Source organism: Salarias fasciatus, chromosome 7 (assembly GCF_902148845.1).
Source record: "Salarias fasciatus chromosome 7, fSalaFa1.1, whole genome shotgun sequence".
NCBI lineage: Eukaryota > Metazoa > Chordata > Actinopteri > Blenniiformes > Blenniidae > Salarias > Salarias fasciatus.
The window spans coordinates 5,636,731-5,652,395 of record NC_043751.1 but is presented as its reverse complement, the minus strand read 5'-3'; the positions used below and the strand labels follow the sequence as shown (position 1 = coordinate 5,652,395).

Sequence of the window (15,665 nt, the reverse complement as noted above, 5' to 3'; positions counted from 1 at the left end):
CTGAGCATTTCATATTTCAGAAGAACATGTGGCACACACACGCCCAGCATTTGGTGAAAGCAGCCGTTCGGTAAACAAACTGTTTCTGGCAATAAGCAGGCAAAAAACAAATGTTGAAGTTTAAAATGGAACTTCAAAAAAGCAGGGAGGAAAGCCAAATGGTTAAAAAGATGGTAATATTTTTGCAGATTATGCAGACTTTCTTGTATTCCTTCAAAGAATTTACCCTTGAATTTCTATTTATTCTGCTTAAACCTCATCTGGATTGAGTGAAAAGTGAAAAAGTGCGAGATAAGAAATGACAGTGAGAGGTGACACTCAGCCGCTCTGCATAGCGTTTGTTGTTGCGAGGTGAGTGAATTCATGGCCAGGTTTTTCTCTACGTACGTCTTCCCAGGAGAAGTAAGGCAGCTCGTCTCCATCCACGTAGCGGATCTCCCCGTGCTCCGGCGCCTCGTCCACAACAAACTCAATGTTGGCAGAGGTGTAGAAGGGATGCGAGATGTTGACGACTGCCGTGTTGATGACTTTGCTCAGGCCCTCCTTCACGGTGAAGTTGAAGGTCTGGAGGGGGATGAGCTGCGGGACGACGTCCACGGCGACGCGCAGGTCCTCCACTGAGGTGAAGCCGTTACTGACATCAACTCGGAAAGTGTCTCTGCCCTGAAGGAGATGGATGTCGAAGCACATTATTGACAAACCGAAAAATAAACCCTGGATGTTCGACCCGTCAATCTGCTGTGGCCTCTCGTCTGATTTCACTCTCATTGTGAATATGAAAGGAACCGCGCTGCCACGTCTGATTTATTACAGCCGAATAAATTAAAGGGTAAGACACCTGGATGGATGCAGACACGTAGAGAATGTGTCCCTGATCAATGTCCTCCTGAGTGAAGGAGTGAATGTAGTCGAGGACGGGCGAGGCGGCGCCGTCCGAGCTGTTTGTCAGCCTGACCACGTGTCCGAGACGCGGAGGTTCTTTAATCGTAAACACCATCTCTGTTGGCAGAATATCAGCCTGCTCCACCTAAACGCAAAGGCAGAAAAGACCCACATTTAACACATTAATATTCAACATTTAATGTTTAAAAATGCAGCACAATTCCTGAAAAAAAAAAAACTACTGCAACTGATTTTAATGCTATTTTTAACACAAGAGTTGAACAAAGACAGAAGATTAGGCACTAAAACTGAGTAATTGCCTGAAATTCGAGAACAGATAAGCCTATTATTCAAAGTTCATATATTTGCATTTTTGCTGAGACACTGAAAATGTATGGAGACTGAGTTCAATGCGCTTTATGTGGATTTCAGCATCTGGGTCGCCTTTATTTTGTCTTTGATCCAGTTTCAAAAGGTGGTGAAAAATCAATAAATCATGTAAATGTCAGTTACCACATATGAAACCTTATTATTTGTGCAAATGTCATTTTTCTTTTTTGGATTTGGACACCAGTATATTCTGTATTCCCTTGAGAGGAGCTATTCAGAGCTGACAAAAACAGCATTTCTCCGGTGACAGTTGGCAAAACAAATAAAAGTAATGAAGAAAACTTGGGAAGAAATCGACTTCAGCCCGTTAATGCTGCTGTTAGATTGATGGCATTGTTATTTCCTATTTGAACTGAAACAGTATGGCGCATGAGTGCCAGTGCATATAATTAGTTTGTTGCATTCTGAGTGCAATGTTAACTTAGTATGGAGTGCGCATGTGAAAACCCTTCTGCAGTGTACATAATGTGGAGTGGAGACATCAGGACATGTGGCAACATTTAAGCCACACTGCAAGCTTATACTCAGGCGAGTTTATGGTCACCCCACTTTGAGAGGTTTTAATCAGCTCCCTGGAGCCAGAAGCCTCGCAGTGTTTAGCAACTACACTCTCATTTGGCAATATATTACAGACAATCGTGCTATTATATTTCATTTCATAATAGGGAAACAGCGGTAAAGCTCCCAGCATAGTCAATATTTTATCTCTTGTAAACGTCACTTTGTGAAGGTCAGTGTTCAATTTATTTATTTATTTATTTTTTATTTTTTTACTTTTTTTTTGGCGCATGTGGAGTCATCAACACTGCAAATTTAGAATATATTTTTATGAGATTCAAAAGGTCTGCTGGAAGTGTTCATGTCTCCAGTTAACCTATTCAGTTGTTTGCAATGCCTCCTGAGAAAATAGAAATTTACATGGAAATAGTTTGAAAGGAAGAATATTTAACCTTCATAATTGTTCTTTAATTTTAATGAAAGTCAAAAAACCACAGATATGTATATATATAGAGAGATTGTATTATGAATGGACGAGCAATTTAAACCTCATTAATTGCTTTCAAGACGAAGTGCAGGCTGGCTCATCTTTTGAATTACAGCGGGCTTCAGGAAGCTCCTTGGGGGATACTTAGTGCTCTGTTTTCCACACTTAATAGAGTGTAATTTAGTACATAAAACAAATTAAAAGCAGCAACTGTACAGTCATATTTAGCTTGGCTTTCATGTGGTTCTAATGCAAATTACAGACAACACTCCAAAACAGTAAAGTGTGCTCACAAGTCATGTGATCTGTTTTCACTGAGGAAAACCAGGATTGACGGGCAGAGATGGTCAATCCTGGTGCTGTTGCACATTTATTTTGATATTGTTCCAAATTTTTTTTTTTTTTGTTCCAAAATTTTATTGTTCCAAATAAAAAAAAAAAAAGGTTTAGGTTTGCTCATTTGTCAGAAATTGAAATAATTCAACATGAATCTTTTTCAGTGTAGCCTCTGATCACATGCGAAAGTAACTCAGTTCTTCTCAGTACATTGCATGAAGAGAATCAATAGGCTTACCTTGAGATGATCTTGGTTGATTACCGTGTGCTCTCCTTCATAAGAAATGATGACCTCATTGGTTATCACCTCAGGCTCAGAGAAGTAACCTTGCTTGAATATTTTAATCCTGAACGTGCCCTCCTCAGAGTGCCCTCTCGCCTGCACCGTGAAGCTGAAGGAGTCCTTGGATCTCAAACTCTCGTAATTGTGCTCGTATGACACAACTCCTTTTTTCAAGTCCTCCTGTGTGAATTCCGAAGCCTCAATTCCACTCACGATAATCCTGCCATCGCTGGGTGGCGACGTAATCTGGAACGTGATCTCGCTGTCATCTCTGATGTCCATGTTGGTTTCAGCGCTCAGCAGTGTTGTGTTGAGGGTTTTGGTGCTTCCATGATCAATGACGATGATTGTGTTGTTCACCACTCGCAGGTAGGCCTCGCCTGCCTGGATCTGAAGCAATGCGGTGGTTTTATGGTAACCATCAGACACCTGGAGTGAGAAGCGTTCCCGATCAGCTCCATGGTGAATGAACAGGACATTCTTGTCCCGCAAGTCTGCTTGTGTAAATCGGAAAAGGGGCAGGGATGGATTGGATGTTGACACAATATTTCCTGAGAGGATCCCTTCACGGGCGTAGACGATTTGAGTGTCATTGAAGCCCGAGTCATCGTCCCTAAACTGGATGACATCTGTGGTTAGCAACCGTTGACCGTAGCGGACCACATTGAAGACTTCATCCACAATCCTGACGGGAGCGTGCTCATTCTTGGAATGGATCGCTATTCTGAAAACACCATTTATGCTTTCTGGATTGTCTGCATCCTCCGATTGATCGCTTGCGACAAACTGGAACTCATCACTGCTTGTCTTAGAGCCATCATGCTTGTAAATTAGCCTATCAAGCTGGAGGTCTTCATTACTAAAAACTCTAATTGCTCCCTCAAATCTCGGCATTCCAGGTGGGGAGTCCCTTATCAGTCGTCCATACTTTGGTCCTTGAGTGACGCGATACACAAAATCTGAGGAGGTTGGGGACTGCATCCAAAGGTAGTTTTTGTTCAGAGTCTGCTCACCCCCCTGCAAGACAATCAGCCTCTCAGTGGTCAGAACTGGAGCATCTGCACTGGCAAGGATCTGAATGGGGAAGGTGTACATTGGAGAATATTGATCCTCAGCAAAAACCCTAAACTGAAACTCATCAACACTAGCTACAGCTCTACGTACCAGGACCCGATAGCTAACTGCATTGTCCAAAATGTCCCTCTGGGTAAACATGTCCCCCTCACCCAACTCTTGTTCTGACAACATAAGACTACCCAGTGTTGGAGGCTTGACAAGGATATACTTAACAGTTGCTGGATCAGGGTTTTTATCTTTTACTTCCGCCTGAAGCTCTGTGTATCCGATGGTTTGCTCTTCACCTGGCTCCATTTCCAGTGGCACTAGATTAGAAACTCTCACTTTAGCGGGAATAATCTTGACCAAAAAGGTGTTGTTCCAGAGGGAGAACTGCCCCAGGTGGGCGTTGAACTGAATCCGCTCCACCACAACATCCTCCTGGTCGCTTGAGTCAGTGCTGAAGTATATGAGGCGTTTCTGATCCAAATCAGACTGATGGAACGTTGAGGCTTGCCTGTACCTCCCATCACTTGTCATAACCAGAAGCTCTCCAAACATCAAAGGCTGTGTGATGTTGTACACAATGTCCCCACTGCGAGGGTGAGCGAGAACAGCCAGATTTTGGATGCCAATGGAGGCGTTGCCTCCTTGCTGCAAAAGAAGTCCGGTGTTGGTGACAATCGTCATATGGGGCTGCGCCACAGACACTGCAAAGCTGGTCGAATGACTTACTGACTGTCCATCTGACACTCTCAAGGTAAGTTCGGCATGATTCCTTCCTCTGTGTACAAAATAGATATTTCCATCTTTCAATTCTCTGCAAGTGAACTCGGAAATGCTTCTTCCTGGTTGCTGGTTATTCTCTAAGTAACCGACCTCCATAGAAGTATCTGAAGTCACTGTTACAACTAGTTCATCACATCTGGTATCAGAGTCCATTATTTTGATGAGACTGGGACTCAGACGGGTTCTGCCATTTTCTGTGACGGTGATTTCTCCTCCACTGAGTTGTGGGATATCATTAACAGGGAGAATTTCAACAGGGAGGATGTACTCATGAGGAGTTTTCAAGCACTCTGGAACATCTTCATTGCCATGGGCAATCACCTCAAGCTGGATCTGGTCCTGGTGCCTTTCGTTGCCATCATGCATGTACTTGATTTTTTGATTGATAACATCTAGAAGAGTGAACTTTTGAGTGCGTCTTGTGTTGATGTTCATATCGACTATGCCATACCAGGGATCATTCATGAGAGTAAAGATAATCTGAGACTGACGTAGTCCTGCTGCACCAAGGTCAAATGTAGGATGCAAATTGTTGATATCGAGAAGAACCTCCCCACCTTCTGGCACGAGCAGTGGGCTGACATCGAGAAGTTTTGTTACGTTTTTGAATATATCTAGTGTGTCATCTGTTGGGATGCATTGCTGTTCATTCAAGTCCGTATCTCCATACAGGATGCGGACAGGTGGGGATGTTGTGGTTGTCTCAGAATCATAATAACTTGAGTAGTCATAATCCTCTCCCTCACATTTAACATGAACATCCTTGGTCACCAAAGCATCCTGCAGACTTCTGTCTTTTTGATTTACTTTGATTTCTCCTAAGCAACCAATGAAGGACTCTGATGTCATGTCCTCCTCATCAAAACGATTTAATGGACCATTTTCTCTAAACACTTCCTTCATTTTTGCCTGGATGCCTCCTAAATACAGATTCCCAACCAATTCCAGGGTCTGTGAGGAGTCAAGAGGAAGGGTGGCGGACTGGCTGTCTATATTGAGAACAAATGCATCGTCAGCCACTTGAACCTTGACTCTATGCCACTGATCGTCATCCAGCTGCACCTGAGTGTTCTCCAGCACCTCAACACCGTTCCCGAGGTCCAGAATACCTTTGAGGTGGCCTTTCACAACTCCAATAGCGATGAAGTCTGAATCTCGGCCAGGGTGGAAAACAAGTAAAGCATCCTCGATAGTGGTCTTCATCAGAAACTCCAAGGCTCTTGGAGCGCCGCTTGCTCCACTCCAGGTGGGGAAAGAAACAAAAGAATCTGGTGTGCTGAAACTGGTTGCCTCCCCGTCTCCAGCCTCAAACTCGCTGCTGCAGGATTCCTTTGTGTGCTGGCATTGTTTAAAGGCTGAGCTCAGAATATCAAACTGATGGGACTCGAATTTGACTTCAGTTATGCAGCCGCGGAATGGGGGGATGGCAGTGCTGAGATAGGGAGTATCCAGGTCTGCTGTTCCTCCAATCCAAAGCCCCAGATCGATGTTGAGTTCCTCACCGTCGTCGTTTACCGGGACATACGTTGGAAAGAGCTCGTCGATGATCATAGTGAGCTTGCCATCTTGCAGGGTGAGTGATACTTTGTGGAAAAGAAGGTTGTTGAGCTGTACTCCTTGTGACGAGGTCAGGGTTATCTCACCAGCTCCCATGTTCATTCGTGCCTACGGAAAAACAGAAGAATCATTTAGTGCTGGCAGAGATGTATTTATGTGTTATGAAATTTTTAACTTAAAAATATAAACGTTGCCGGCACACTGGACGAATCTGGCCCGGGTATTTAAAGTTTGAAATGTACTGATGTCTAAGCAGACGTATCAGTACTGCATGAAAACACATTGGGGGTTGTGAGAATGTACCAAGGTTCACCTTTAACAAAAAAGTATAGATTTTTACTGTTTTGTTTATATTTCACTTAACAAATATGAAATATTAACTTGTTCATTCATAAAATACAAATAAATCACTTTTCATGACACGGTGTAGCAATAAATATCCTAACGCTGTAGGTTCAGCAACAGAAAAATAAAGTCATGGCATCATTGTCGGAATAACTATGTCCTTAAAATGAACTTGCTGAAGAAGTTTTACTGACTCCTTCAGAGATCTGAAGCTTCTTTCAATAACACCGACATCTTTTCTCAACATGCTTGACAGAAAAAGCAATTTAATTGTCATACGGCATTGACTGTATTTGTTCAGCGTGTCTGATATCCCTATAAAAGATAAATCCTGTCTCCTTTTCCTCCTCAAATTCTGAAATTTCACATTTTTTGATAGTGAAGCAGCATTTTCCTGCCATATGAAAAGCATTAATCGTTGCTTTGTGTGCTTTTCGCTGCTTCAAGTGTATGAAGCTGCAATATATTATCTGAAACAGCTATGACTTTAGTGAGACAACTGTAGAAAACAACAGAGTTGATCAATTTAAACAATTTAATTTATTAAGTATGAAATCTATGAAATCATATGAATTTTCATAAACTTGAAATTATGCTTATTACATTAGGTCTTTGTTACTTAAGTGAGTTGAGTGAATGAATCAATTAGTTATTATTCAACTGACACAACGACACATAACGACACATACTATCAACCTCCTATAAGGCTCTCAGTTATGTGCCTGGAAATAATTCAATGAGTGTGTGAAATTTTTATTGCTTTTTATAATAATTAGAACTATTACCGGCTGTCAAGCCAAGCTGACCTCTTGGAGGGAAAGGTGAAGCTAAGTGAACTGCACTGAAACAGCGCTGGATGGTTGATGAGGAACACCTGTGTGATTGTCTGGATGTGCAGCAGTGCTTTAAAAAAGGACACACACCCTCAGCAGAGGTTTGGTAGTGCCGGTGTTAGATGCTTTCCCAGAGGAAGGCTAGTGCCGTTTTAGTGAAAGTTACCTTGTGTAACCTAAATATGTTGTTGAGGGCAGAGAGGCAGCCAGTTTTGATACTTGATACTGACAATTTACTGCTTCCTACCCCTTTTCAGACATGTTGAATTTATGTATGTGACTGTATCAGTATGCATTTCTAGATAGGTGGGTGCATGCTTGGCTATAGATATTTTTTTTGTATCTATTTTCATAAAATATAGATTTATTACTCTACACATTATCTGATTATCTGGAAGGGCCTTTATATACAGTGGGGCTAAGAAGTATATAGTCAGCCGTTAATTGTGCAAGATCTCAAAGTTAAAATGACAGAGGTCTGTAATTTTCAACATAGCTACACTTCAACTGTGTTGTAACATTGTTACTGAATTTAACTAAAGACTAAAACGTGTACATGTGAGGCTTGCTGTATTATGGTAGCTTTTCATTCTTGCTCATATGTGCCTCTAATGTTGCTGAAATATGCAGGGTTCATCTTTCAGCGCAGTAGTTCATGTCAAGTCAACTACCACATGTGTTTTCTGTGAAGTTTTAGAAAGTTTGACATGGTTAATAATCCCTCACCTGTACTTTCCCGTTGTAGAGCTCAAGGAACAGGTAGTCCTCCATCCCTGCAGCCAGCAGCAGCAGTCCGCTCCGCCGGCTTGTCTTGATCTGAAGTGACAGGTGGAAGGTGGAGACGTCTTGGAAGGCTTGTAAACTGCAGACGCTGTCCCCAAAGTATGATTCTGGTGGGGGAAAAAAAGAAGTAAAGGTTATTGCATGTGAAGATGAGGATGAGGCATCATGTTAGCCTGGAGGTTGCTACGTAACCAGTGCCAGAAATGGGCTTGTTTGGATGTGAAAAATTGATGCACATATGAAGGTAAAGCACTTTGTAGATGGACAAAATGGTAACAATTCACACAAAGTGAGCAGAAAAAGAAAGAAATCAACAGAGTGCCACAGTTTCAATTCTCTCACATGAACGAGACGGGTATTTTGAAATGTTTTTGGGTTGCATTTTTGAAATTAAGCATGTTGTAGAATTGATTGCATCGTCTTTCAGATCATGATTTGAACACCTTTCCAACTCTTCAATCAAGAACTGTAAATGTAGACATTATTTTTAGGTGACCAAAAGATAATTTTGATTCTCTTGTTTAAACTGTAGTCTTTATCTGAACGTGACAGTTTGTTGTAAACCTAACATCAACTAATGTGTTCGGGGCTGCATTCTCAAAAGACACACATGGTCTTCTTATAGATTTTAAAGGTAAAGACAGAAAATACCATTTTTTCTGTCATAATCCAGCAGTCAAGCACACAAAGCAAACTGCTCTTTGATTCTTGAATATCAGTGATGCTAACTGCTTTGCTACAACTGAGAAATCTGTCAAACCACAGCTACGCACATGAGGGCAGAATAAACTATAATTATGGGTATTTACAGCACCTGGGAAGTATCTTGTTAATAATTGGATCAAAATCAAAATCGTAATCATCCTGAACACGATTCCACCATGAAGCCACGTTTTCTCTTTTGGTCAGCTAACATCAACATTTATCCTTCCTGTGTTAGGACCAGAAGAGAAACATAACCTATTCCTCAGACTAGCTAAGTGGTTACACTCGTCATCATGTTACAATTTAAATGATTGGTTTTTAAATGCTGCTAATCTGATAGCGGTATGATACCAAACTGAGATTTTCCAATATAAAGTCAGGAGAAACCCATTATGTGAGCGATTTCTCTGCATCTCTCTTCACCCTGAAGCTTTCTCATGAACTGATTTCTATAATATCAGTTGTCCCCCAGCTGCTCCTGGCTAAAGAGGAGCTCCTCCGGCCTCAAAAGGATTCTCTCACTGAGACATCAGTCATTACCCCTGCGGAGGTTTTTCCGGGCGTATAGAGTCTTGGGGCGCAGGATTTCCCAGGCTTGAGCTGCCTCATTTTCAGTGATATGCAAATGCAGCCACCTGCCTCCGACTTTGCTCTCTGGAGCCTCTGACAAAATGTAAACCGGGGAGAAGTCAATTATTTCCCAGTGCACGCGCTCTGAAATTAAACTGGACCTCCTCCAAGATCCTGTTTCCCTGACATGGCTTTTCCGCGGGCTTGAGCCAGAAGATGTAAAACAGGGGGCTTCCCATCGGTCGCCCACTCAGCCTCACAGAGGTCATAGTTCACGACACAGAAGCTCACTCTCTGAGCACATCATGCTTTGGAGTATTTCAGATCGAGATGCAGAGAGAGACAAGTGCTGTGTCACGACGGGAACATTCCAGCTAGATCACCGAGGCCAAACTGTTCCTGTAAAATCAACAGCAGCATCCAGCCGCCTCGCAGAAAGGCGGGCCGGACGCCACGAGGACCAAATCTCACACAGGACTCGAACATGAGCGAGTCAGAAAATAAGGCCCTAAACATCCACGTTCATTGCTATAAATGGGAGAAGTATTTTCTGGAGACTCAGTCAAATGCGAGCGTGCGGGGCCTTTAAAGGGCAGCCTGCGTCTGTGTTGCGTCCACATTAGCGCCAGACTGCCAGCCTGAAAACACCGAGGGGTACAGTCGTCCTGTCGTCCTGTACGTGAACCGTTCCATCCACAGATCTGCAACAGACACCGGACTTGAGAGCAAAGACAATCATTTTGATGTCAACAAGGTCGGAGGCAGAGCTTTTTATCATCACGCCCATGCTTTGGCGATTTCACTGAGCGGCGTTTTGCTTTGAAGGCTGCTCTGTCATGAAGAGAGTCGGTGATGAACGGTATGAGTACATGGCCAAACACACACACACACACACACACACACACACAGGCTTCCCACTACATCCTGCTGAAGAGCACGGCTCCTCTGCAGCCAGACAAACACTAGTCTGGTGTGCAGAAAAATAAATATCTCTGCATGCTGCCTGGCATTATCGCACAGTGAACTTTACAGACACAATGTGAAAATACCAACAGATGATTTTAGAAAAAAAAAAACAAAAAGAAAACCGTGAATACATAATTTAAAATGACAACATGCAAATAGCATTTGTATTGCTGAATTGAATGAAATTATCACAGTTACACATCATTCATTTTGAAAATGTGACTTTTTGGAGGCTATTATCGTTAGCTGTTCCCGCCTTTGCCTGAGGCTCTTACAGTGCAGTTCAGAGAGTTTCTGCTAAGGCGAAGGTACTCTAAATGAAAGACTAATTGCACAGGAGCCTCAAGGCTGAAACTGAAAAATGGGGGAGGGGGGCGACAGAATCTTTTCTTACAGGCAATTGCATTAACAAAGAAAATCGCAATGAGCTCCATGGTTCTTAAACCCGTGCTTTTGTTGGATTGTTCGCTGAGCATGGGGATAAAAAGCTGGAGGAGAGAGTGATGCCAAGACAATTCTGCCTGGGGATTTTCTGGTTCAGATTCAGCTTGCTGCTCTTGCCTTCAGGAAAGGCAGCACATTTTCTAATGATACACACAAACGCTGCACTCTGCGGTGTACCTGGACCTGGAATTCATTAGTTCCTCCGCTAAGCTGTGTAAAGCCTGCTATAGAATGGGCTACATGTGGGAAAAGCCCATTTTCAACATGCTGTCTGTCCAAGTGTCCCACTCTGCGACATTCGTTTTGTTTCCACGCTCTTTGCTTTCTCTGTCTTCAGATTTTCTATTAGGTGTGCAAAGAGGAAGCATTTGCAATAGGATGAAAGAAAAAAAGCCTAATCGTGAAAGGATTTCAAGAACGGAATTGCGCTTCTAGCAACATAACAACCAGCTCTGTTCATCCTGCAGAGACACAGACGTAGGTGTAGGTGGGATCCAGCGGAGGTGGCTGGGCATCATTATCTGCCCGGGATCATCCGTACGCCGGGAGAGGGTAAGCCGGGGCTGCGAGGCGGCGGCTGCCACACTCGCTGTCAGTCTGTGTGTGGAGGTTTACCCACCTAACAGGACCATCTCTGATCCCCTTCAGGCTACCACACCCCCCCTCCTCTTCCTCACACTACTTTTATTGTGCATCAGTCTTGGTCTGAGGCCAATGCAGATGGCTATAATTTGATGACTGACTGCACTTGTATTTATAATGCTCGGAGGAAACGGAGTCTTCCTCTCTTTCACGAAGGACTCAATGAATCAGCCTGTTGTCTCTCTCCCTGTCTTCCCTTCCTCCTCCTCCTCCTCCTCCTCCATCCTCTCCTCCATCCTCTTTTGGGTCTTGATGTAGCGACACATATCCGGAAAAGCTTTGGGGAAGAGACGAGGCTCGCTGACCACAAGATCAGGAAGATGGGAGACATGAAGTCGGATGGGGTCCTGTGACTTGCCGATGCCGATGAGTCAGCGTCACTTCGCCGATCTTTTAAAGGAGTGTAAAATCATGTCAAACAAACTTGACTATAAAATGAAAATGCTCGTTTTTGCCTCCGTGTTTTTGTCGCCACTAAAACCTTTAAGTCACATGCACGATATGTAATAGTAGCTTTATTTCCACAGGAGGATGCCCATCGTTTGTTTCTCAACTGTAAGTCTGCCATGGCAACTCTGGAATCCAAACAAACCTCTAATTGCGTAAGCCATGGTTAAACCTCAGCGAGGTTGCCTAAAAATAGAGGTTATGTTGGTCATCTCTTTCCTTTAGCTGGGCTGTGCCGACTACAACAGGCCATGCTGGCTTCAGGATATAATTATATGAAGCACAGGGTGTTGTTAAGCAGAGATAGAATGAAAGAGCTGCGAGTGTGGAACGACATTCACCATATGGCAGCAGGATCATTACCGTGATGGGCGATCGGATCTCTCACAGGGGTCAATGGCATTCGTGTTTGTGATAAACATTAGTTTTTCAATTATGCCTGCAGAGATAGACTCAATGGACTGTTACAACATGGATTACACTGCTGGAGTTGATGCACACCATAAATAACCCTTTTTATTATTAATTCTTTTTTGCAGAAATACTTTTTGATCATTCAGACCATTAATTATAACAGTGATCAAAGTAACTGTATAACACATTAAGCCAGTGGAGATCATTGTTGATGTACCATTGAGGGTTTTTGCCGTGATGGTAGAGCTTTCTCTCCAAAAACTTTTTAGACAGGCAAAGCACCAAATTTGTTCATGCAAATATTGAATAAGTGATTTATCTACAACAGCACACAACAGGCAGCATGTGATTATTTCAAAATGACAGCGACCATAGAAATGAGCCTTAAAACTTGGAGACAAATTAGCATTTTAATACGGTTGTCTGCTTCATGTGAAGTGAATGGGACTTTTTGAATTTGCTTTTTGGTGAGATCAGCTGAATGAAGCCTGTGGTTAATAAAGACTCAACTGATTTTATGAATGACGTCCGTAAACACACCATTTGCTACAGCAAGTACATTTTCAGAGACCGCTACACCAGAATAGGTTTTGTTTTTCAATATATCAGCTAAATGTTTCCACTGAACATTTGCAGAAAATACCAGTTTCTGTTGTTTTGGTTTATACTTAATTCCTGCAACAGTCTGACCGGTACCACCGCAGTCTTTCCCCATGATTAACCCTGCAACATAACCCAGGGATCCATGACCTGCATGTTTCAGATATCAGAGGAGTCCAACACCAGATAACAATGTATGAATCACCAGGCTGCAGCATAGCTCAGTGACAAGCCATCCAGGTGAGAATAAGCAGACAGGGGAGTCGGTGCTGAGTGCTGGGGTGATGGAACAAAGGGGAAGAATATGGGCTTTGTGTTCCCATCATCTGCTCCATCAACCTACTTCCAATTACAGCTGTTTCGTAAAGAAATCCAGTGAGCTTCCACCGAACAATGCAGCAATTATGGGAGCAGCAAAACGCATTTAGACAAAAGACATTTCACTGCGTAGCAGAGCTTTCTAAGATTCCCGAGGTCATCAATTAAGATGGTTTTGATAGTTTATTGTCATACATTCACGGATATAAGACAAGGATTTATCTACGACAAAGCTTCAACTATTCACCGAGGATCCTATTGCATGCGATGACATCTACTGTGCACACACTTTTTCCACCAATTATATCCCCGTACTAATCACCCCTCTTCAAAGGAAGCTCCATGTTGGCAGCATGTTTACAGACCTGATTTTTCAGCAGTCCAAGGAAGAAAATACTACTAGCCCTACATAGTTAAACAGCAGAGAGCAGAGCCACAACTCTGCATACCTTGACAGAGCTGCTTTATTAGGACCCCCTTCCTTCCCCACAGACTTTTCAGAAGTCACCAGGGACACACTTTTACAGGCTTTATAGGGCCATTTCTCAGACCTGACTATGCCGGTGTGAAAGCAGGCTGCATAATTTTAGCCTCCTTTTCAAATCCCCATCTACTTCGGCATCCCTCTGAGACACTCCAATGCAAGCGAAGAGGTACAATGCTCAAGAAAAAAAAAAAAAAAAAAAAAAAAAAAAAAGAAGGGCTGAAAAATAAAAAAGGAAAATGTAGGCATGTGGAGCCACAGTAGGAAGCCTCCTTGCTGGCAATAACGACAACTTTTTGGGCTCTTTTCCTCTCTGTAAAACCCGTAGTTACGCAACAGACAAGGGGTGGCGGCAGCAGCGAAAAATTATGACCTTTCCTCTGTGAAAGAAGAATGGCAGTGTAATGTAATTTTAGTCTCGGAAAATGGACTCGCGAGAAAAAGGGAGGGAAAGCATGGAAAAAAAAAAGGAGGTGAAAGACTCAGTGTTGTCTGAGTTCAGGCTGTTAATGTGAGGGGGGCGCCGCACAAAAGCAGACTCGCTTTGGAGGGATATTACAAAAAAAGGTAGTATTTTCTCCATGATAGACTTGCTTTGTTGAGGCCTAATGACTTAGCAAAAGGAAAAAAGGGAACCTGACAGATGTGTTTGTATCTGCGGCCATTTGCTCTCTTCATCAGGGAGTTGATATGAGATTGAGAAGGGAAAAATAATCAGGAGAGAACAAGGGGGTACAGGGGAGTTTCTTCCGACATCCAATCAAATCAGAGGGAAAAGGAGAAATAGTCTTGTTTTATACTGCAAAATTGTAGCCATGAACTCTTCTTTATGATCTGTGCGCTGCGAGCCGCTGCCAGGGAAAATATTAGATCCATTTCACTTCCACGTTACATGCTGTACCTCGTCTGAAGGCGAGCGCCCACAAAGAAAGATTGTGCTCCTTCAAAGGTGCACAATGGAGAATACAACCCAGCACTCACGAGTTTTCAAGCACTAGGTAAAAGCATCTTTTCCTGGGACTGGATGTTTGGGTGAATTGACGGATTGTTGGCTCATCAGCTCAGACCGAAAGTCTCATCGGTCGTAACGACTCCGGACCGATGATCTCACTCGCTTCACGACGGCGTAACACAAACACGGCCGTGAACAGGAGCATTGTGGAGACTCCGGGCTCTGCTGTAGTTTTACAGCTCGCCGATACAAAGCGCGCCTGTGTCGGCCCGGCCCGAGCTGCGGAAGCCATCAACTGCCACAGTCCCCGTGGGTGGGTCCTGTTAAAATAATCCCACCGCCCCTCCTCCTCAAACCGTTTCATCCCGCCTCACACCAAATGACCCCGTCCCCCGTGAAAGCTCTTGTGCTAAATACTCCCGTGCAGCCAGAAATGTTCCTTCGACTTGACTGTTTATATTGTGACTTTCTCTGTTCTCCCTCAGCTAGAGCGGAGCCGTTTACAGACAGGAGCTAAAGGACGATTTTTTACACACCAGCAGTGAATTCCAGAGTGAATCTCATCATGTGAAAAGTGGGTAAAACACAGCAGAGGGGAGAAAGTAGAGCCCAAATATCAATGGAAATCACGTACAGGCTATTAGCTTTAAGGCTTTTACAGCGTTCCATTTCTCCTCCTGCAGAATGGAGAGTGTTCTGTCCTTCTGCTCCTGTGCACCCGACTCATTCTTTCAATTCTAATTAAAGGTCAATAAAGGATTTTCATTATGCCACTGTACCTGATCAGCGGGAAAAAAAAAGAGCTTAAAGGTGAAAGAACGGACTGAGAGAACAGCACATACTGCACGGATGGCCAGACGGCTCGGGCTTTGTTCGCGGCATTG

General features: G+C 43.3%; 1 protein-coding gene and 1 long non-coding RNA gene across 2 annotated transcripts in view; one reads left to right on the top strand and one right to left on the bottom strand.

Moving 5' to 3' along the window:
* The window catches only part of cspg4 (chondroitin sulfate proteoglycan 4), a 72,604-nt gene that overhangs the window by 19,613 nt on the left and 37,326 nt on the right, over positions 1–15,665 (bottom strand). The window contains exons 2-5 of the mRNA XM_030096610.1: positions 8,183–8,346; positions 2,832–6,386; positions 839–1,027; positions 388–663 (exon numbers count right to left, since the gene is read on the bottom strand). Coding sequence (XP_029952470.1) covers positions 388–663; positions 839–1,027; positions 2,832–6,386; positions 8,183–8,346 — 4,184 coding nt within the window. The remainder of the gene's footprint in view (positions 1–387; positions 664–838; positions 1,028–2,831; positions 6,387–8,182; positions 8,347–15,665) is intronic.
* On the top strand, positions 10,214–11,952 carry LOC115392133 (uncharacterized). The gene is made up of 3 exons (XR_003931820.1): positions 10,214–10,373; positions 11,392–11,476; positions 11,825–11,952. It is a non-coding gene; the product is annotated as an uncharacterized LOC115392133 (long non-coding RNA).